Source organism: Lepidothrix coronata, unplaced genomic scaffold (genome assembly GCF_001604755.1).
Source record: "Lepidothrix coronata isolate B3197 unplaced genomic scaffold, Lepidothrix_coronata-1.0 Scaffold20, whole genome shotgun sequence".
Taxonomy (NCBI): Eukaryota; Metazoa; Chordata; class Aves; order Passeriformes; family Pipridae; genus Lepidothrix; species Lepidothrix coronata.
Genome location: NW_016690200.1, coordinates 2,798,801 through 2,821,301, shown reverse-complemented (window position 1 = coordinate 2,821,301; position 22,501 = coordinate 2,798,801). Strand labels below are relative to the sequence as shown.

Sequence of the window (22,501 nt, the reverse complement as noted above, 5' to 3'; positions counted from 1 at the left end):
GGATGGCGCGGACGCGCATGCGCGGGAGTGGGGGCGTGACCGGGTTGGAATTTTGGCGGGTGCCGAGGAGCGCGCGCGGCGGTGAGTGGGGATGTGTGAGGGGACCGGGGGCAAAGGGAACGATCCTGGGGGGATGGATCCTACCGTCAGGGGTCGGGGAGCCGCGGGGAAGCCCGCGAGGAGGTCAGGGTTCCGCTAGGTGCGGGGGCGGCCGAGCGAGGAGAGAGGAACCGTGAGGGAAAAGGCGCGGGATCCGCGGGGGTCGCTGGCCGTGTTCGTGCGACTCCTGGAGTTTTGTTCCCTGCTGGAAATGAATATCTATCAAAAGCGGAGTTTTACGGGCAGAACAAAAGTCTCTGCGGCAGGAAGACCCGTAAGCATAGTTAGAATCTGTGAGTCGTCCAGCCTCACAAAGTGGATTTCCCATCTCTTCTCATCGAAACCTCCCTCGGCCATTTATGTCCTCCTGGGATGATTTGGTTTTTTATGGACACTTGTCCATGAAATGGAGGAGCTGTGAGGAATGTAGAATATAACACTTTTAAGAATAATAACTTAAAAATTTTAATAATTAGTTAAATGCTAATTGTATTATGGTGCAAGACTGGTGAGGTGGAAATGGTTATTACTATGGGAAAGTGGTTGGCATTTCTTAAATTCTGTGTCTGTTATGGGCTTTTTTCTAAAAGTAGTGCCCTTATGCTGCAGCGAGTTCAGCACGGGTCAGACTTTATATGTAGAACATGTGCATGAGGGTCTTAAATTTAGTGGACTCCTCATCTGCAGCTGTAAACAAAACCAAGCTGGTGGTTTGAAAATCCTCAAAGAAGGATCTTGAACACAATATGTATTTCTAGATAAGCCGTATATGCTTTAACAGTATCACTTTTGTTCTCCCCATAACAGAGAATACTTTTCCCTGGGGGACTCTTGAAGAAATCCCAGTGAAATCATGGACGGTAAGGGGGAAAGTGCTCTTTTACTTTCAGTAGGAAACTTCTTTTCTGATCAGTATGTTAGTTAATAAGTTGAAGTGTTCAGAAAACTTGGTAAACCTTTTAGCAAAAGGCATTACATTGCACTGGCTTCATTTGCAGAGGCCTTTGAACCTTCCTTGTTGTCACTTTCTCATGAGGCTGCTCCCTGCCTTCCCTGGTTTGGTGCTTTCCTTAGCAGCAAAGGCTAAATCAGTTTCTTGATTTGCTTAAAATTTCAGTTCTGTTTGTCCCATTGCTCTCTCTGTACTTGATGGTCTTTTTCCCATTATTCATCCATTTGGTCCATATTTCTTTGTTCTCTATGTTCTTCCATGAGCAAGCTATATCTGAGAATATACTTTATGGCCTGCCTTTCCTCTTCCCTTTCCGTTGGCAAAAGCCACCTGGGTGTCTGTTGGCTACACCTTTACAGGTTCCAGTTCTTTTTAACAGTACTGTACAAGTAGCTGCATAGCAGGAAAAGCTGGTGTTGAGTATCAGTTTTCTGCTGACTGGCCGGGCTCTATCACAGGATGAGTGTCTGCAACCACATTTTCACCTGACCTGACAGCAGGAAGCTACTCTGTCTTCCTTTAACCAAAGCTGAAGTGGTTTTTAAAAATGCTGCTCTCAGCTTGCTGCTCTGATTTAGTTTTGGTTGTCATTAGCTTGTCGTTAGAGTGTCTTGGATCCTTTTATTCCTTGGCAGCTTTCCTCTAACTGGGCAGGAATAACTCTGAGTTTAATTTTTGCCTTAGCTGATGATGACTTGGATATGTTGGCCTCCCTCCTGGAAGAAAGTGAAGCAACTGAGGAGAGGAATTCTCCTGAGGAGGAAGATGCCCCAGAGGATGAGGGGGGAGAGCCAGATGAATACGATGAGCTGTTTGATGCAGAAGATGATGCGTCCTACACCGAGGAGGTCAGTGCTGAGGATAGCATGACTGATGAGCAGAAGGAGAACCTGGCTGCACTGTTTGGAGATGTAGATGACCTGCTGGAAGAGGAGGAGGCAGAGGAAGCTTCCCCCAGTTCAGCTCCCAGTCAGGCAAAGGAGAAAACCAATGAAGAACTTCAAGGTTTGATCAGCATCTGTGATCTGTTTTGTTGGATTATTGTCTCTAGAGGGCTAATGGGCCGAAGACAGTGCCTGCTGCTTCTTAGGATGATGCCCAGAGGGGGAATACAGAAAGTTCTTGTGACAGCTTCTCAGTCCAATTTTCAGTGCTCAGTTGCCAAACTCCCCAAACGTGTTCTCCCAAAATAAAGACAGAGGACTTAAGTAAACCAGGGAGACTAACCTAGTTCTGGTAAGCAGGATAGGGAAGATTGCCTGTGTACCTGTGCCTTGTCTGATGAAGAGCAATGTTGCTTCAGTCTTCAGGGCTGTCATCCTGACATCTTTGACCAGCACAGCAGTCCCTTCCCCCTCAGGGCTTATTGGTAGGACATTCTGCCATACCAGTCAGTGTGGAGGGAGAGGTGTCCCCTGAGCTTTCCTGTGTCCAGGCCATGTATTTGATTATATTGGGAGTATTTTGTTATGCTAAGGAGTGCAACCATCAGCCATTAAATTGTCTTATGCTTGGTAGGAAAGTTTTATGCAACATGGCAAGGAACATACCACGATCAAGTAAAATATTTATATGAGAGGAGCCAGCTCTAGGCTATGTGGAAAAGTTTCCCTTCACTGTAAGCTGTGTAGTATCAAGTAAATTTGTATTGTGACTTGAGTCTTTGTGTTTTAAATTCCCATGATGTAATAAAACTGACAAACTTCCAGGGATCTCATAAATCCCTCTTTGCAATGGCTTCCTGCTGTCTTCATTATTGTCTTTTTTCTTCTTTCTTTCTTAGCTGAGCTGAGAAAATTGCAAGAACAGATGAAGACGTTACAGGAGCAGTTGCAGAAGACTGCAATTGGGCAGCAATCCAGTTCAGGCCCTGAGAAGAAAACCCCTGGTAATGAGACTAATTAAATGGATTTATGATTTGTTGTCTTACCAACATGCAATTTATAGGCAGGACTCCAAATAATTCTGAAGTGGGGCACTGAGCAGCAAGGAGGAATGTTGGTCTGATGTATTACCACCCAGGTTGCTTCCTGCAGCTAGAGACTAAATCAGTTTTGGTGTCTGCACCACGGATTAATTCTGCATTGGACAGCTTTCATGAGTAAGTGCTCCAGGCTCTTCTGGAAGTGTCCTTTTTTATTGGCAGATGTTGGTACACCTGGTAAATACAGCTGTGTTTTGTTGCTATAGCATGTTGGTTGTAGTAATGAAACTACATGGGAAAATTGCAAAGCAGGGGGATGTTTCTGCTTTCCACATCTTTGAGGTTGCAGTGACATCCAAAGTTTTAGGTTGTCACAGGGGAGAGTCATTTGGACTTTTCCATCCATGTTGCATTTCAGATGTTGACAACTTAGCTGAAGGGTTTCCATGTGGGACCCTGACTTGGACTTGTTATTCAAGAATTACAGAGTTTGGAGCAATTTTTGGAGTCTGAGTCCAGATCCTGAGAATTCATAGTTTTTTTGTTTTCTTGGCCAGGTAAATCTCCCTGTCTACCCTTAAAGGAAAGGAAAGTTCAGAAGGTGCAGGAATCACCATGTTTCTCGGCCCAGCTGGGCAATCCTTTGCCACCAGCCAAGCGAGGACTCCAGAAATCAAAAGTATCCTCAGCAGGTACTGTTCTCAGTCTGCCTTTCACTGGAGCACTCCAGCCTTTTGTCGAAAGCTTATAGTTCCCAGCAATGGTTTGAATCTATCCAGGATAGTTTAACAGCGTTCAGTACACCAGTAGTGTTCTGATCACAGCAGCACAGAGCTTATTACAATTAATTATTGTATTCTTTCTAATGGGTGCTATGCCTTTTTTTTTTTCTGCTAAAGAGAGCAAGACTCCTCCTCTACGGCAAGTCCTCAGTCTGGCGTTCCAGCCTCTCCAGTCTGCCACAGGGAACACAACCAGTAAGGTGGTCAGAGAGAAGACTTCTCACGTGCCTACATGCTCCAGTGCAACAACTCCGCCAGTGTCTGTGGAAACCTTCTCAGGACTGAGATTAAGGTCAGCAGCCTAGCTCTGTCTGGGCTCAACCCTTCCAGTAATAGGAGAGAAAAAGCAATGACATGGTTTAACCATGTCAGATTAGTCACTTGTCACTAGAGGATGTAACACAGAGCCACAGCACTGGCTGGTTGATCAGTAATTAGGCAACAGTGACTTCTGGCTTAGTACCATGTTTCTGGTTTCACCTTTGCTCTTTTCTAACAAAAAAGCTATAATTTCATTAACTCTGCCTTCCCTGGGATATCCTCAGTGGTGGAGCAGTGGGCATGTGCAAAGCCCAACTGTACTCCAGTTGAGCAGGTTTTTGCTCCACAAGGAGAAGCCTCGGGAGCCACTTGCCATCCCCATACTCAGTGTGGCCACAAGAGGACTCTGAATCCTCACGGTGTCTCTCCTCACCAGAACCCTGCTGGATTCCCAGCTCAGTCAGCCATACTTGGTCATTCCTGAAACGAGCAGAGTTAGTACAGGCTCTGGGCTGAGTTTCAGTGCAGCTATTTGGACAAAAAACAGCCTGATCAGTAACTTTCTGATATTTGTACGGTACTCTGAACAAGGGGTTTTGTTTCAAGTCACCTCAGGGTGAAGTAAGGCACAGAGGCATTTTGCAGCAAGATGTAGTCTCCTAAGGAGAACACTGGATGGTTCCTATTGTCCATTTATGCCAATGGATGTGCTCTCTTTTACACACTTTCGCTTGATGTAGAAAACCCCGGGTGTCTTCAGCTGAAATGGGCAGGAAGATGGCCAACAGGAAGCTCATCCGACTGTCCCAGCTGAAGAGCAAACTTGCTGCAGAAAATCTGGAGGAAATAGACTGGGTAACATTTGGAGTCATAGTGAAGAAGGTCACTCCTCAGAGTGCAAATAATGTAAGTAACTTCGTTGTATCACTTGTCCAATTCAAGTGAAATGCTTGGTAGTCTTTCCTGAGAAACTAATTAGGTGTTCAACTTAATCAGCCAACTCTGTGTAGTTAGTGAAAAGCTGCTGTATTAAAGATCTTGGCTTGTCTGGTTTCATGGAGTAATGCTGCTTTTAGTCCTAAGGATAAGTCCTTAACTTTTCTGGTGCAACTGCCCCAGACAGTAGCATTGGCTCATGTAACCACAGCATAAATCCATCTTGACTATGTTCATCCTCTGCTATATGTTAAATTCCAGTGTGGAAAAAGGGACTGTGGCTCTCAGGCTTTCTCAACAGCCTCTTGTTTCAAATGTGCCACCACATTCTATTCTCTTCATTTCCCTACGTGGTGTACATGTCCTATAGAAAGTCATTGGTGAAACTGATCTGGATATGCCTCAGTTTTGTCTGTTCAGTGCTCTTTATTCAGCAAGCAAGTGTGCTGTCCAGCTTTAATATCAGAAAGATTGATGGTAGCAGTAATATTGTGGTGTTTTGGCCGTGAAGAATCCCAGAACTGGCAGTATGGCATAGCTGGAGATTCTCTAACCTTTACTGGGGTTACAAATTGTGCTTTTCTAAATCAGGAAAACCTTGGAGGGGGGAAATCAGAATAACTCTTTTAAAGCAACAGCAAGAGGGGATGCAGTCAGCGTCCCTGTACCAAGGGCTGAAAGGAGAGGGGATGTCTGTTCCAGGGCAGAACCTTCAGTATCTGGCGGCTGAACGACCTGCAGGATCTCAGTCAGTGTGTCTCGCTCTTCCTGTTCGGTGAAGTCCACAAGGAGCACTGGAAAACAGACCAAGGCACAGTCATTGGGCTGCTCAATGCCAACCCTATGAAACCTAAAGAAGGCTCAGACGAGGTGAGAGGATTTTTCACTTCTCCATCAGCTGTAGATAAAAACCCATAGGTGAACCTTTTCATATCTGGCTGAGATTTAGCTTTATAACACATGTTAAGGTTGAAATTGCAACAGTATGCCTGTAGTGGTTAGTGGGAGGGGGCTTAGACTAGGGAATTGGATTTTGGGGCTATCTCAAACCATGACACTGCCCAACAGTTGGAATTGCATTCAGGGAGTTGCATGGTGTGTATTTGCTCCTGGAAGACTGAACTTCAAGAAGTCCTATTAAGCATCTAAACCCAGAGTTTATTCCAGTGTTTAATCTCTCTGTAGCAGTTGGCTCTTCCACAAATGTGGGGAGTGTATGTTCATTTCATTTCAGTTTATTTAGCTGCTTCAGTGCAGCACCTATTTCAGCCTAGAGGTCTCTCAAAGCTGAAGAAGGTGGAGAAGCTCATTTCTCTCTTCTAATTAAAGCATGAGATGTGATTCCAAAATCTGAACTGAGAAGAAGCAATATTTGATTTATTAAACAAATAATGTATTATGTAAGTGCATGTCAGTTGTTACGTAGTAGTTCACTTGTCTAATTGATTATTTATAAATGCAGAACGTGATGAATTACCTTTCTGTACGTATCAAAACATTTAAGGTGGCTTGATTTTGCTAATAAGTTAATATATTTTTAATACCATATTAATTGCACTGGAATGGAAACCATTCCCACTGACTTCTTTCAAGGGGAATTTCAGTCTAGTAGTTGATCATGTAGTGTTTTGCATTTTAAATTCTCCAAATAGAAAAATTAAGGATCTCATTAATTGTCTATTAAGCTACATAATTGCTTAAATTAGCATGAATAAGCAGTAGAAAGTCCTGTTGGTGAGCAGAAAGGCACACCAGATTTCATGGAAGGGCTGCATTTATCAAAAATGGCTCTGCTTAGCTAAAATACATTCACATATAGAACTACATTAAAACTGACTTCTCAAAGTGTTTCTTGGCTACAGACACAATCCCTGGTATCTTTGGTTGTGTGAAGCAGACATTCTTCTTGCACAGGAGTCAGTTTTGATGGAACCTAGACATGTGGAGAGGGACACAGAACTCTAGTACAGCTCTTGCTCCCATCCACTGCTTGATATGAGTGCCATCATGGCATCAGAGCCAAGTGGCTCTACAGGACCATTTACAGCACAACTAGATCTGCCTTTGCTGGTCCTTGGTTTCCTGAGGCACCGAGCATAGAAATCCAATGTCTTTAATCTCTTTGTGAGAAATTCCCTTTTTTTCTTTTTAACTGAGCCTTTTCTCAGTCTGAATAGGACACATGGCTTTCCTAAACTAGGCCTGCATTTTAAAGCTGCATTGTTAATACCAGAGGTACCAAATTAGACCAGAGCCAAACCAGTGACATCTGGAATCATGGAATGGCCTGGGTTGAAAAGGACCTTAAAGATCATCTAGTTCCAACCCCCCTGCTCTCAGCAGGGAAACTTCCATGAGACCAGGTTAATCAGAGCCCCATCCAACCTGGCCTTGAACACTTCCAGGGATGGAACATTCACCACTTCTCTGGATAATCTGTGCCAGTGCCTCACCACCATCACAGTAGAGAAATTTCTACTAATATCCTATCTAAACTCGCTCTCAGTCTGAAGCCATTCCCCCTTTTCCTGTCCAGAGAGAAGCCCATCCAGTCCTCCTCAAGGCATGTTCTGATTTCTTTCTAGGTGTGTTTGTCTGTGGATCATCCCCAGAAGATCCTGCTCATGGGGGAAGCTCTGGACATGGGCACCTGCAAAGCCAGGAAGAAGAATGGTGATCCTTGTGCCCAGATTGTGAACCTGGTCTGTATCTCAGTAGTCAGGACATCGTTAAGCTGTTGGTGAAAATCTGGCTGCTCATTTTGTACTGATGCTCTGACTTTTTAGCTTGTTTCTGGATCTTGGCTAACTAAAGTGGGTGGAGAAAGTGAGAAATGAAAGCCAGAGAAGCTGCTTCTGTGCTGTCACTGAGCAGCACCAGGGAAGTTCCCTAAGGCAGGTGCTACAGTGAAAGGACCCATGAGTGTGCCACACCCTTTCACTCTCCTTTGCTTCAGTGTACTGGACTAGAAAACTCATCCAAGGTAAAACAGTAGGAGATTTTTCTTGGGAATGGCTGTTTTTTGGAATAGTTTTAACCCAATGAGTTCCCTGGTCCAGTGTGCCTGCAAGCTGTCAGAATAATTATACCTGAATGTGGGGCACTGGAGATGAGAGGAAGAGGTATTGGGATCCTTCTCTTAGGACAGTACTGACTTGTACTAGTTTAAAGGACTTGTGGATTATGTCACTTCATGGCTGTGGTGATGCTGTGATACCTGAAAGGGATCCTGTCTAAGTCAGAAGAGTTATAATTAATAGGGTGGTACTTAAAAGGAGGAGAAAAAATGAAGGAATGAAGAACTGGGGAAGAGCTCAAAGTGTGTGGAGTGTGAGAAAGACAAATACAGAAGGTACTTGTAGCAAAACAAGGTTGTGATTGCAGACCCACTCCAGAAGGTGGCTATGCATACAGTACATAAAATTGTGTGTAGTTCAGAGTCAAGAATACAGAATCTGGGCAAGAGGTCCTGGATGGTGTGTGAGTTCACTTCAGCCAAGGAGTAGCCTTAAAATTCCTTGATGCACAGGGTTGTTTCCAGTGATTAGTATAGGCAATTGTGGCTTTCTTTATCATTGCTGGAGTGTGGGCATATGTCAGCTTAGGTGGTCAGATGCTGGAGTGCTACAGTTCCTTTGGTTTAGCCACAGAAGGACGCTTTAGTGGGAGAGAGGAATGAAGTAAATTGTAGTAGCTGGTGTTCTGTAACAGGCTTCTCCCATTTCTTTCCAGAATGACTGTGAATACTGTCAGTACCACATACAAACCCAGTACAAGAAGCTCAGCTCGAAGCGGGCGGATCTGCAGTCCACCTTCTCTGGCGGCCGCATTCCCAAAAGAGTCGGTCGGAAAAATCCCACTTTGAAGGAGAGGCTGTGTCAGGATGGGTTTTACTACGGAGGAGTCTCTTCAGCAGCATATGCAGCCTCAGTGTAAGATAAACCACTTATTTGTCTTGCTTTTGAACAGAATTTCTCTCCCAAGGGAGCCTGAAGCTATCTCTAGGGGGGTCTATTTCGTTAGAGAACACTTTGCCTTAACTGCATTCACCAAATAGGAATAACTACCCCACATTTCAAGTAATCCTCCTGGCCCCATGGGGTAACAGAGCTGCTGTTTGACAGGAAAATTTTAAGCCATTGCTAAGATGTGGTAAAGGGTGTTCCTACCTCTAAATTAATGCTGTGAAGAAGCCAGGCAGCATTGGGTTTCGGTAGATGAAATTAATTTTTATCATGAGATCCCAAGCATTTGAGTCTCCCAGAGGAGTATTTTTCAGTGTAACTGTATTTTGTAATGGCTCACTGCATTTAATCCCAGACACAGTGTATTCTGTGTTTCCTCCTCTCTTCCTTGGCTGAAATAATAGAGTGTCACTTGTGTGTTAATAAAGAGACAGGAGTGACCAAGATCAGTGTGCATCTCATAACTAGCATGGAGGGGCCAGGTCCTTTATCCAAATCCCCTGAAGACAGGTGTGGAAAGATGAGTCACAGCTGGATCAAGCCCTGTGCTTGGACACAGCTTTTATTCCCTTATCACTGCCCTCTGATACCTCTGGTGTGTCTCTACAGAAATGAAGCAATTCCAACCTCCTTTCCATCCCTGCAACTAACTGTGAGCAAAGCTTAGGTATGATCTATGTTTAGTTTTCTCTCAATGCATAGGAAATACATATTTCAACACAGAGAGAATTGTGAGATCCTAACCATTGTGCTGGAATTTGGATTTAGGTCCACATCCTTTCAAAGACAGACAGATGACGCTTCAGGGTGTCTGGAGTTTTGTTGAAGCACTGGACTAGAATTCAGGCTCCTGTCCTTGCTATAAGCACAGGAAAACTCTGATGTTCTGGTTTTGTTTCCTCTTTCCAGTGCAGCAGCTGCAGTGCCGAAAAGGAAGATTCAAACCACTCTTTCCAACCTGGTCGTGAGAGGGGCTGATGCAATTGTCCAGGAAACCAAGCAGAAAATTGGTACCCACTTCCCCATGTAGTCTCTTCACCCTTTAGATATTTCCAGCTCAATGTGTAGATGTGTCCCAGGACCTGCTAGTCACTGAATGAACCTGGCAGTCAGTTTGCTGCAGAGATAGCCCTTTGCTGGCTGCTTTCTCAGTTGATCAAAACCCCTCTTCCCTCCTAAGATCACAGCTGCAGGGCAAATGTAACTAAGCAACTGTGTAGCACCATGGATCTTTTTTCATCAGTGCCCACGAATTAAGTCCCCTGTTCTGTCTTTGGACAGTGACAGAAGATCTTTGCCAGATAAATGGGAATTGGAAGTTTTAAGAACTTTGAACTAGAGGATTTATTTTATTTGATTAAAATAAATTACTTCTGTCAACCTTGAAAGCTTCCAAGGAATACTAAGTATAAATCAGTCTGGTCTGCAATGCAGGGGAGAAACCACCCTGTTTCTAGTCCTTTTCTTTTGTGATCTTCAAAGCATGTTCCTTCCATAGCCTTTGGGATGTCACCGGTCTTCTCTGCCTCTGTTCTGTTTCTGTAAAGCACTTAATATTATACCCTCTTTGTGCTCACTGGAGAGCAGGTGACAGATTATTTAAACTTTGTTCTAGGTGCCACTTAGACATCTTATTTACATCTTGCAGTTCCATCAGTTGCCTCCATTTCAGGCAACATAGTGTGTGTCCGTAGCAGCTTTCAGCAGCTCTTAATTCTCCAGGGATAAGGTGTGGAGTCTTCAGGACTTTCAAGCATTCCAAAAACGGGAACAGTGGGAGTAACACAGCCAAGGCTGATGAGAAACTGGCTGACGAAATTGCTGACAGCGTCGAAATGTCTTTGTGATGTGCTTTGTGAAGACAAGGCCTTGGGCAACTAAATATAATGTAGAGGTGGGCCTTGCTTTGGGAAGTGCTCACTCAGGTGACCCACAGGGGTTTCTTCCACCCTAGATGACTCTACATCTCTAAAGCCAGGCCTGCTTCCCTTTCTGGCTCCAAGTCTGTTGTATTTCTGCCCCTTCCACTCCAGGTGCAGCAAAGAGACCCATGCAATGTTCTGAGGAATTCAAGGAACTGCTGGCACAGCCAACTTTTGGAGCACGAAACCTCTGCAAACACTGGACCAAAGCAGGTATTGTCCTTCAGCCTAAAGGAAAACCCACTCGTGAAATCACTCTACACCCTCTGAACAAACATTAATGCCTTTTTATTTTGGTTTGTTGTTTTGTTGGGTTTTTTTTCCCAGATGCTGAAAAGAAGCAAGGGGCCAATTTCCAGTCTATCTCTGCTTCAGCACTGCTCAAGCAACAGAAACAGAAATTGCTGGAGGCCAGAAAAAAGCGATCTGAAGAGATTCAGAGGCGGTAAGGCTTTCACAGGAAAGGTTCTGTTATTGTAGCCCTAAGTATAACAGGGTTTTAATAGAAACTTTGTTTAAATAGAAATACCCTAGTATTCAGTGGAGAACCAAATGTTCCAGCACAGTACCCAGCAGCTGGAAGGCATGATGGGAAGAGGCTGATTAGAGTAAGAAACTGGAATCAGGAGTCCTGGTTCATTGCTGGCTTCCAAGGGTCTTCTGAACCTTAAGATTTGCCAAGTGCTTTGTGCATATGTTGTTAACAAACCTAAGAAGAACCTCAGAAGAGCCATCCTGGATGAGGCTGAGATTGATGCAGCCAAGTAGCCTCAAAAGGCTCAACAGGAGCCAAAACAGAACCCAAAGGAGAATAATAGGCACAATCATGATGATATTTCCCCCCATATATTCTTCTAGCCTACAACAGCGAGTATTTCGGGGACTTTGCAAGCTGAAGGTGATGTCTGTTACAATAGTTCTGAAGGAAATTTTTCCCTATGAACCTGTTCAACCTCCATTGTGACCTACATAAACAAACACTTACGTGGCTCCTGGGACATAGAACCCCCTGCTTAACTACCTGTTCTGCAATGAAGCCCATTTTTCCAAGTGCTTTCACTTCCCACGTCCCAGCTTTGATGCCTCTCTCTCTGATTTTAGTTTTGGAAGCAATTGGTCATTCACTCATTCTGGTGGCTTCTTCAAGTCACTCTTGATTTCAGCGACCCAGCAAGTTCTTTACCAGCCTTGTTTTCCTCTCCTGAATGCCTAAATTGCTGTATGTTTCTTTTAGCAATAAAAGGCCAATTAGTGAAAAATCACAGTCTGCATCCCCTCCTATTTGTTTCTTAAGCTTTTCTGTCTCTTTGGCTTGTGTCCCTAATTGAATGAATTGTTCTTGTCTTACAAGGTTTCTCCAGAGCACAGGTAAAGCCAGCAGCCCTGCTGTCCCATCCTCCTCCAGACAGACCTCCCTCCATTCCCCAGTGGCTGGGGCAGAGTTTCCCAAAGATGCAAAAATGTCCACTCCTCAGAGGCCCAGGCTGGGCACTGGCTTCTCAGAAGGAGAAGATATCCTCTTCTTTGACAGGTCTCCACCTCCTCCAAGACCAAAGCTGGACAGCTTGGCTGAAGCCAAAAAGGTACCAGCTCTTTGGATCTTTTAAGTATTAAGAAGTAGAGGTTAAGGGAAATTTGGTTTGTGGTAGTAGAGGAGTCTTTGGTCACATATGGACCAGCTCAGTCCTGATGGTAGTGAAGCTTATGATTTTTGGGATCACACTGGCCTATATTCCAGCACACAGGAAACCTGTGGTTCCTGATAGTGCCAAAGTCCATGCTACCATCTTGCCTTTAGTCAATCCCTTAAGGCAAAGGGATTTGTGCTGAAAATCTGGAGTGCTAAACTCTGCCTGTTTGCTCTTTGGCATTGCTAGTGCAGTGTATGGTGAGTGTTTTCCAGGTAAGCAACAGTGAACTAAACTGGTTTAGCTATGTTGTGCCATGAGTTTGGATAATTTTGGTTTCTAGCCAGAACAGACTGCATCTTTGCTTGGCTTAACTCTGCTCACAAGTTTGTCAAAGAAACCTTTGTCTTCCAGCAAGAAGGAAGGAGTTTTAGCATTCTGGGAATGAAATTAAAAGGAATAGTTGTATGCAGTTTTCTGTTAGTTCCAAATTATTGTCAATTTATGTAGAAATCTCAAGTGGTTTGATTTCTCTGGAAAACTTACTCATTTGTGAAGCAGGTAAAGCACAGCTACAAAGATACCAGGCCTGGTGACACCCATGGAGGACTGATTTTATGGTTTGGGAAGTCATGACATGTTGGGCAATGTGGTGAATTAGATGTACAGCAGAGTTGGGAGTTTTGCTGGGCCTCTCTCCAGCCAGCTCCATGCTCAGACCACTGGATTTTGTCTCCTCAGTTTTGACAGCCTTCCTCTGCTACTTCTGGGAGTAGGAACATGGGAGCCAGGCAGGTCATCCACACTTTCCTTGCTCTTTCCTGTTTTCCAGCTGGCTGCAATCCACCGACTGCGAGCAAAAGGACAGATTCTGGCTAAAACAGACCCAAACAGTGTCAAGAGGAAACGGGCTGATGCTGATGGTGTCCTAGAAATTGTTGAAAGAGTTGAGAAAAATGTTGCTCAGCCACAAGGTGCAGAAGCAGAGAATGGTATGTAATGTTAGCTTCCAGAACAGAAAAAATGTGCTTCTGTCCTTCTGAACAGAGCAGTAGTTGCTGGGTTAAGGACTTAATTGCTGTGCTAAAGAGGGGCCAAGTTAGGTCTGTTTGAAACTTCAGGGGTTTGTTGCAAAGACTAAACAATCTCTAACCGTGTGGAGAGTGTGAGATGTAATCTGTTGTAGCTCCCTGTTCTCACCTCTATTCCCTTCTGGCCCCTGACCATCTGCAATGCATGGCTGACATAACCAAGGAAAACCAAGAAATAATCCCACCTTGGAAGGTATCTGAATTTTCTGTGGGAACTTCAGTTTGCCTGCTGGTGATTTACTGTGTGATCGTGGATAAATTGCTTAATTCCCTTTAAAGCTTCTCCATCAGTCAGTGAGGCAACACTGCTTGCTCTCCTGGGATTAACATGAAAATTCCTGGTACAGTGCTGTGAGAGAAGATGCAACATTGTTTAAAAAAATGCTTTTATTTTTTCTGAAGCCATATTTGAACTTGGCTTCATGTTCCTGAACTACAAAAGGCTGCTGTTTGAGCTGAACATCTGCCTGAGAGACCTGAGACCTCCAAAAACTCCTGCAGAGATCATGCTTAGAAATCACAACCTTGTTTTGTAGGACTGAGCCTTTTTGTCTCCCTAGATCTGGATGAGCTGGAGCCTGCCCAAAAGAAACGACGTGAGCAGCTGGCCTATCTGGAGTCAGAAGAGTTCCAGAAAATCCTGAGTGCCAAGTCCAAGTACACAGATGTCCTGAAAGAGGTATGGCCTCAATCCAGCCATGACTGAGGGCACAGAACTAGGGAGCTGACTGGACTCCTCATAGTGATTTCAGCAACATGTCACAGGCGCCAGATCCTCCTGATGAAAAGGGTCAGGTGTCTCTGAGCACACAGGGCACAGTGCCTGCAGGTCAGCACTACTGCCATAGCCATAATAAGGCCAAGTTGCCATCAGGGTTTGTTTTTTCCTGTGTTTGAAAGAATCAGTGAAGTTTCCTGATTAGTGGTGATCAAAGAAATCGTTCTGCTTTAAAACAGTCACATGCCTATTTTGTCCCTCATTTCTTGACATCTTGGCCGCATAAAGCCATCTGCCACCTTCCTGTGTGACTCATGTCAGTCATGGAGCCTGTGAAATGCCAGTAATTGCCCTGAGGAGCTCAGAGGTTGGGTGTCTCCCATTGGAGTATTTGCTGAGCATGTTCCCAGGGATACAGCACCTCCAGTGCCACAGACTCTTGTGTTAGACATGTATTGCTATGAAGTCATAGTTGTTTTAAGGTCTTCTGAGGAGTAATATTTTGGCTAAGAACCAGTTCCATTCATTACATCTGCCTACCTGCCCTCTCTCTGCACTGTCCTCATGGGCATGTCCTTATTTCTGTACTTTATGCTGCTGTTAAACCCACCCACTCCTACATCGCAGAGTGGCTCATTGCAGTGTTGGTGTAGCATATTTACAGTATGGATTATTTGAAGCAAAAGAGATTTGGTGTTTCTCTGCTCCCAGACTGCAATCTGCTTCAAGCAGGCCTGGTAATAAGTTGCCCTAAGGCCATTTATGGAGTGGCTTCTCCCATCTTTGTCTCCCCACAACCCTCTTTTTGTGCCCCCCAGGCTGAGGCTGAACTGCAGGAACAATACTTTCAGCCACTGGTGAAAAAAGAAGAGCTGGAAGAGAAGATGAGGAACATCAAAGCAGTGAAATGTCGAGTTGTGACGTGTAAAACGGTGAGGGAAGGGGAGCCAGGGTAACAGCAGTGGAGTGGAGCATGGATGGTACAAAATGATGCTGGATATCCTGCAGACTCCCATCTGTCACTCTCTTGGCTGTGGTCCAGCACAGGGATCAGATGGAGACAGTTTTGTTCCTTATGCCTGTTGCTGAGAGCAGCACTGGCTGAGACATGGCAAGGCAGACTTTAGTGCTGTGCTGAACATCTCAGCTTGGTGTTTATGCCAGTGGGTTCCTTGGGCATTGGTGTCCTGAAAATATTTCTCAGTTTCTTCCATGAAGTGCTTCATACCGGGACACTCAGTTCCCCATATTACACAACAAAATAAGCAAAGCGACTTGAAAACATTATCAGTGGGTGGGAATCCTCTGTCTGCATTTCCAGGGACTTTGCCATCAGGAAGGGGAGGGGAGCTTTGTGACTGTCCCAAATGTGCTGAGAGAAAGGGAAATGTTGCCTCTCATTCCTGGAGTTTCAGCCCCTGCTGAACTTTCCCTTTTGCTGCCTTCCCTATCAGTTTGGGGGCTGCACAGAGGGCCACTGTGTGCCCCATAAGGTGCTGGGAGCAGGGCCACGGGGTGGTGGCAAAGGAAGGATGGCATTAAAAGGAGCAGTGATGAAGCCTGGGGTGGTGACCAGTGACAGGACCCGAGGGAATGGCCTGAAGCTGTGTCAGGGGAGGTTTAGGTTGGATATTAGAAAAAGGTTCTTCCCCCAGAGGTTGGTTGGGCACTGGAACAGGCTCCCCAGGGCAGTGGTCACAGCACCAAACCTGGCAGAGCTCAAGTGTTTGGATGATATTCTCAGGCACGTAGTGTGACTCTTGGGGATGGTCCTGTGCAGGGCCAAGAGTTGGACTCGATGATCCTTGTGGGTCCCTTCCAACTCAGGATATTCTGTGATCCTGTGAAAGGTCTGACTGGTGGGCTCCTCAGGATGGGAGAAGACAGGGATGCTTCCCTCTGAACATTCAGCTGTTGCTGGCCCGCAGAACTGGTGAAGCACTCACAGCTCTCTCTCTCTCCTCTCTGACAGTGTAATTACACCTATTTCAAGCCTCTGGAGACATGTGTGCAGGAAAAGCACGACTACTGCTGGCATGATGCCATCAAGCGATTTTTCAAATGTCCTTGTGGAAGCAGAGCTATTTCCCTTGACAGGCTCCCAAAAAAGCACTGCAGGTAAGAAAGAAGCCTCATGAAATAGTGACTGGGACTTTTGTACTGTCCATTCATAAATAAAATGTTGTGAGTCGCATAACCATGTCCTAAACCAGAGACATTAGCCCTTGTGCTAGGCAGTGTGGGCAGGGTGTGGGGCTAGTTTTGTGCTCCCTCATACTGTGCAGCAAACACACACCACAGTGGTCCTCACCTTCCATCTTCATCTTTCAGTACCTGTGGCCTCTACAAGTGGGAGCGAGATGGGATGTTAAAGGTAAGTGTGAGCAGCAGTTCCTGAGCACCTCAGCACTCTGGCTGCTCCCCTTGGTACTTTTGTCCCCCGCTTTGCTTCCCCGCCCTTATGAGCTTCTGGCAAAGCCAGGCAGCTCTGCATTTTGTCAGGGACACGCAGGGACCTGCAGGCTGTGTTTTAGTGGACTTCCTCCTCTTGCTTTCTGTTCTCAAAGCTTTGTTTCGTTTAACCAGGGAATTTGCTTTCAAACAAAGTTGTAAGAATTCAAAATGTCAAGGTCCCTAGAGTGTCTGTCCATATTTAATCAGATTATTTAGCCCTACCACAACTTCTGTCAGAGAAGTGTTTGGGAGACATCCATGCTTAACTTCTTTTCTCCATGATTCATGTTTCCAGGAGAAAAAAGGTCCGAAGATTGGTGGAGAAACACTTTTACCAAGAGGAGAGGAACAACCAAAATTTCTCAATAGTCTTAAGTGACCTGGAGTTGATTTTTTTTTTTCCCACAACCTAAGGATGGATTTCTGTACCTGAAACACACATTTATATTGGACTGCCAAGAGGATTCAGATTTTAGGGATGTATGAGGGGGGGAATCAATTCTTGATGAAAAGGACATCTGAAAGATGTCCACCAGGCCACTGCATGGATATTGAGCTTTGGTCTTTTTTAAATTGACTGAATAAGGCTGCATGTGAAATGCACATTCGTGCCTGTTCTTTCCAACTAACAAAACAAGGGTGACCTCACCAGACTTTTATGTGACGAATCATCATGAACTGGAGGGACAGTAGATTCTTTAAGCACTTGTGAAATTAATACTGTGATGTGATGCAATTAGTACTAAATGCCAACCTGTCAGGTTTTTCAGCCCTTGGCCTAAAAGGGGTGTGAGAGGATTGTAGGCACAGGCCATTCTCTATTGGCTTAAAAATTACTCGCTTTGAACCCCTAGGAACAGAAACAGTTTCCAAGTTTTTCCTTGGTTTACATGTTACAAAACCCTTCCATGGCTCTGGCATTGTAAGCCAGTGGTGTGTACAGTGGAGACTCAGGAGCTCCCTGTCCCACAGTCCATGTCATGTTCCCAGCACCATCCACACTACAGCACTTCTAGGGCTACAGACCTGCAACTCCCACTTCGGAAAGCATTTTAATGAATGTGGGACCACTTTGTGAGTGGTTTTTAACAGCTGAGTGATTACATTTAAAAGCTTTTACCCATTTTCTGGCATTTTAAATGGGGGCAGTGGCTGTCGCAGACCAAGCAGGACAAGATCTCCCTCCAAGGGGTGGCTCCTGAGAAGGGCTGTCTCCATACAGGTGTTTTTCTGAAAGCACATCTCTCTAGGGGTGCCTGGGGCATTTGATGAGCTTTTCCTGGACCTGAGCCTTCTGCTGTCCCTAGCCCAGGCCCAGCAGGATCACAGGACATTTTTAACTGCCTAAAACCACTAGAACCTCAGTGATTTGATCAAAGTGCCACCAACAGTCCCAGTGGCCTTGTCAGTGCCTCTTGTTTGCTTGCACAGGGGCTGGGAGAGAAATAATTTGCTTCATTTGAAGAGAAATAAGTTCATTTGAAGCAACTGGACAGGTTCACCTCAGCATTGTGCAGACCTCATCTCTTACTGGTGCTTTTACTGGGCAGCTTGGCCTATTGCATTGGTTTCAGTCTTGTGTTGGTACCATTTGATGGGTGGGGTGACACTGGTAGGTGACTAAATATGTCACTGTCCCTCGTGGATTCCTCATCCAGAATAAATAGAGTGCACAATAAAACACTCCCTGGGTCTGTATGGTGTCATTGCTCTGAGGAGGAGGATGAGTTGCTTCATCAACATCTTCGTTTGCCCACGAGCTCGGTGCCGAATCGCCAAGAGGAGCTGGTTTGTGGTCCATGACTCCACCTGCCACACAGTTTTCTCGGGAGTTTCGAACCTGGAGCCCACAAAACCATCAATTCCACATCAATATCAGCCTTTAGTTGGCAAGTTGAAAGCTTTGGACTTTTTCCAGTTCCTGTCCTTTGGGCCAGTGGAAAAGGGATTCTGCAGAAATTAAATTGTCAAAGGTGGGGGTAATGCTTTATCTTCATAAATGCCCCCAGGACTGGGATGTGTAGCAAAGGTATGTGGGAGTGAAAGCAATACTGAGTTCATGCTTGTATGCAAAAACAGGGTGAAGAAACCAAGGCTCATTGCTTTGCTTAAAACCCAGCAGTAAACAAGGAGTGGGGGAGACCGATGGGTTGGATTTTATGTGCCTCACTATTTTTTTATACACTTTTCCTGTGCCAGAGATTACACTGCTATGCTGATTCCTGAGCACTTGGCTCTTAACAACGTGGAAGCCAAGACAAGGACTGGAATCAGGATGGTCACAGAGTGAGGAGATGAAGAGAGACTGGTAGGTGGTTTGTCCAAAGCTGTCTCCAAAATGGGTTTGGCATTGCCATATCTGTGAGCAAAGGCTGTAATAAAGAGTCAGGAAGTGTCTGCTAGGATTTAAAAGTAGAAAAAATAGCCTCAGCTCACAACAAGGAGATTGATGTTAATGTTGGCCAAAACCATGGTAACTGCGCTGAAATACGGTGCCAAGGAAGCACCTACCAGCTCCTGGGACTCATTAACATTTCCTGATGATTTCTGGAGAATGTAATGATTGGAAAGCCAAACTCCCCCAGGGCTGGAAGGCTTCAGGAGAGGGTGTCCAGCCCTGCACACCAAAACTACATCCCAGCATCCCAGAGCATTGAATTGAACTACAGCAGGATGTCCTGGAATAAAGAAGAGTCATCTGAACAGCTCCCCAGTCCTGCAAACCACAGCCATGCACCCATGGGCAGAATTTCTGAGCCATAGAAACAACACAGTGCAAAACAGAACATGGTTTTTCCCTAATTTAATTTTTATTTCAAAAATAAAAATAAAATCCATGTCTTCATCAGCTATACCAATGACTTCCATGTGAGCTCTGATTCACTGGTTTATTTTGAATGGAAAAAGGATGTCAGAAACTTTAAAAACATAACCATGCATAGATTTTTTTATATTACTATTAATTTCATCTAACTATAATAATTATGAGTATATTAAGATTATTAATAACCTTTCATTATTAGAGCATCAGCCAAAAAGTATATCAAGAGAGAGACTAGAAAAAATAATCAAGAAGCAATGCACAAACTCTCATCATAATTTTTCTTTGATTACCTAAACTAACTGCAGCAATCTGATTTTGTAGGTCAGGTGTTCTTGGAAGTCCATCAGCTGTTAAGCCTTGCTGCAACTATTTTGTATTAGAATAAAATGCTTTTGTAATGCAGCATTTGGGCAAGTTCTTTACACAGAGGGCAAACAGCACATAAATCTGACTCCTCAGAAGCTGATGCTCAGGCACGTTTTCCATCCTAGTCTTTAGAGGTCACTTTAAAGATTCATTCTTTGTCTTTGCACAGGACAGACAACACTAAATGAAATAAAAATTCTAACACATAAAACCCCACTTGTCATAAACCAAATGCTCGTTGGATTGATGTGGTGTACAGAGGTGACACCACAGATCAACACTTCCCTGGAAGTGTTCAAGGCCAGGTTGGATGGGGCTTGGAGCAACCTGGTCTAGTTGAAGTTGTCTGCCCATGGCAGGGGGTTGGAACCAGATGATCTTTAAGGTCCCTTCTAACCCAAACCATTCTCTAAACAATGCCCTCCTATTCCTGCAATTTCACTTACAGTCACCTGAAGAGCTGCTGGCACAAGCTTGCCCTACCTGGGTTGATTTGCATTAGAAGATACCAAGGCACGTGGATGAAATAAATTTTGGCAGTTCAGAGGTGGGAAAGGTGATGAGCAGAGCTGGAGGAGGGACTTGCAGAGCTCCTTGGCTGCTTCCCAGAGATCTGAAGGGGTTGCCTGGGGAGCAAGGGCACTTCTCCAGCACAGGCAGGCAGCAAGAAGCCTTATCAGCAAAAAAGCCAAAAATGCTTGTGAGTTACAAGATAAGGTCGTGAATTAAGATTAGCACAAGGTCTGGAGCAGAAGTCGTATTTTTCTTGACCAAATTCAATTACTTCTTTCTCCAGCTGCTCTTAGATCATGTCCTTAACATCAGTGTAGTAGCCTTCTGAGCTGTGAGGCAATTGGGCATCACTCACTGCCCCTTTACACTGCCTCTATCGTTACAAATGACTGCTGGGAAAAAACCGTGCGTCCCAGATTGTGGACACCCCACCCTCCCTCACAGGTCCTGTCAGCAAGTTCCTTCCTCCTTTCCAAGCACTCCTGCTCTCCTGACAGTGTCCCCTTGGAGCAATACCCTTCCTGGAGAAATTCCCTTGCTGACATGCTTTTGCCAGACACCTCAGAGCAGAAAACAGCTCCAGTCTCAGCTCTGCTGCACCACAAAAGGGTATAAAAAGTCAAACCTACTTAGAAAAAACCGTAATGTAGTTAATTAAACTTTCTTTCCCCCCCCCCCCAGTTTCTCTTGCATGAAGTACGACTTTGATCTACAGCACTGAAAGCCAAAGCCAGGATTCTAAAATCCTTCCTCTGGCACCTGTCCAAGCGTCTTCATATCAAAGCGCTGAGCGTGCAACCGCTGTCAGCAAGGTCAGGAGTCAGACTAAATCTGACATTTCTGAACTGTTAGTCTGGAAAATAGCACATAAATTCTAAGCAAAGAATCTTCGCTGTGTTTATTGTCTTTTACCAAGCTCCAGAAGGCCCTTGTTTTCAACACATGTGAAAACATCAAGGCCAAAAAAAAAAAAAGGTGTCTTAAACATTGAGGCTGCAGGTGCAGAAGGACAAATAAGCAGCTGGGTGTCTAATTTTTACATGATCCTTTTTTAAACTCGGTTTAAAAAAAAAAAAAAAAAAGGCAAGGCATGGTTAACATGGTGCAGAGACCTACACTGCAGAAACATTAAATTAGAATATTTTGGATGTAACATGCTGGTCCATACAACAGCACTTCAATTTAGGTATTTAGGTACATGCATGTACCTCCAACGTGTGAACCCAAACATCTGCTGCAAACCAAATTACAATAAACATATCTTACCAAGCCAGGGCTAACCTAAACCACACTAATACCATAATAACTTAATATATTTTCAGAATTGTTTCTAATTCAATTCGAGCAACTTTTCTAAGAGGGTAAGTGCTGCTACAGTTAAATACACAGTGACCCAGGCATGTTAACAGCTTCTGCATTTCCTTCCCCCTGGAGCTCTGCATAATGGATTAGGAAGTTTACTTGTCAGCCAGAATCCAAGAAAAGCCAACACATGAGGAAACTGTACCCACCCATTACATACATTAACACAGTTTCTTGTTGTATGAAAAGTGATGTGAATCTGCTGCTGCTAACAACCCCAACATGAACACAAAGCACAAATCCATCTGGTATTGGACAGAGCACATATTAAAGCATCATGTAACCTTCCAGAAGGGTTAGTCTGACCTGCCCAGCTTGGACATTGCCCTCACCTTGGCATTAAAACATGTATACGTTCACAAATCTCTGCTGGGTTCTCTCACCAGCGTCCCCTTTTGGCTTGTTACCTCTGGCAGAGTACAGGATCTGAACAGCTCTTCATCTTCACAGAAATTATGCACTTTACCAACTTTTTTTCAGATTGAATGAAGTTGGGTCTGCAGATCTCATCTCATTATCAGAACTCCTGGTGGATTCATCTCCTTGTGTCCCAGGGAGAACTGCCAAGAAACTCTTCCCACAGCACACACAAAAGGTACTTGGAAGAAAATAATTAAGTAGTAATTTAAATTAAATTTTTGATTCTTGTATACATGAAGATACAATTTACCCAAACGTTTTTGGCTGAGCAGCAGGAGCAGTTA

At 44.6% G+C, this 22,501-nt stretch overlaps 1 protein-coding gene across 5 annotated transcripts; it reads left to right on the top strand.

Moving 5' to 3' along the window:
* The first annotated feature begins 24 nt into the window (after positions 1-24).
* MCM10 (minichromosome maintenance 10 replication initiation factor) lies at positions 25-20,731 on the top strand. Of its 5 annotated transcripts, none has more exons than XM_017807863.1 (20): positions 25-81; positions 907-959; positions 1,736-2,056; positions 2,835-2,939; positions 3,533-3,667; positions 3,875-4,049; positions 4,759-4,924; positions 5,657-5,824; positions 7,540-7,656; positions 8,687-8,886; positions 9,829-9,929; positions 10,953-11,054; positions 11,169-11,286; positions 12,193-12,424; positions 13,302-13,461; positions 14,121-14,239; positions 15,097-15,210; positions 16,251-16,396; positions 16,610-16,652; positions 17,028-20,730. In XM_017807863.1, the coding sequence occupies exons 2-20, from the start codon at positions 953-955 to the stop codon at positions 17,109-17,111; spliced, it is 2,613 nt and encodes an 870-aa protein (XP_017663352.1). In that variant the 5' UTR covers positions 25-81; positions 907-952; the 3' UTR covers positions 17,112-20,730. The 5 variants fall into 5 exon arrangements, with proteins under 5 accessions (XP_017663352.1, XP_017663355.1, XP_017663353.1 ...); XM_017807866.1 differs by lacking the exon at positions 25-81 and adding an exon at positions 160-183; XM_017807864.1 differs by lacking the exon at positions 25-81 and adding an exon at positions 194-373.
* Positions 20,732-22,501: the final 1,770 nt, after the last annotated feature.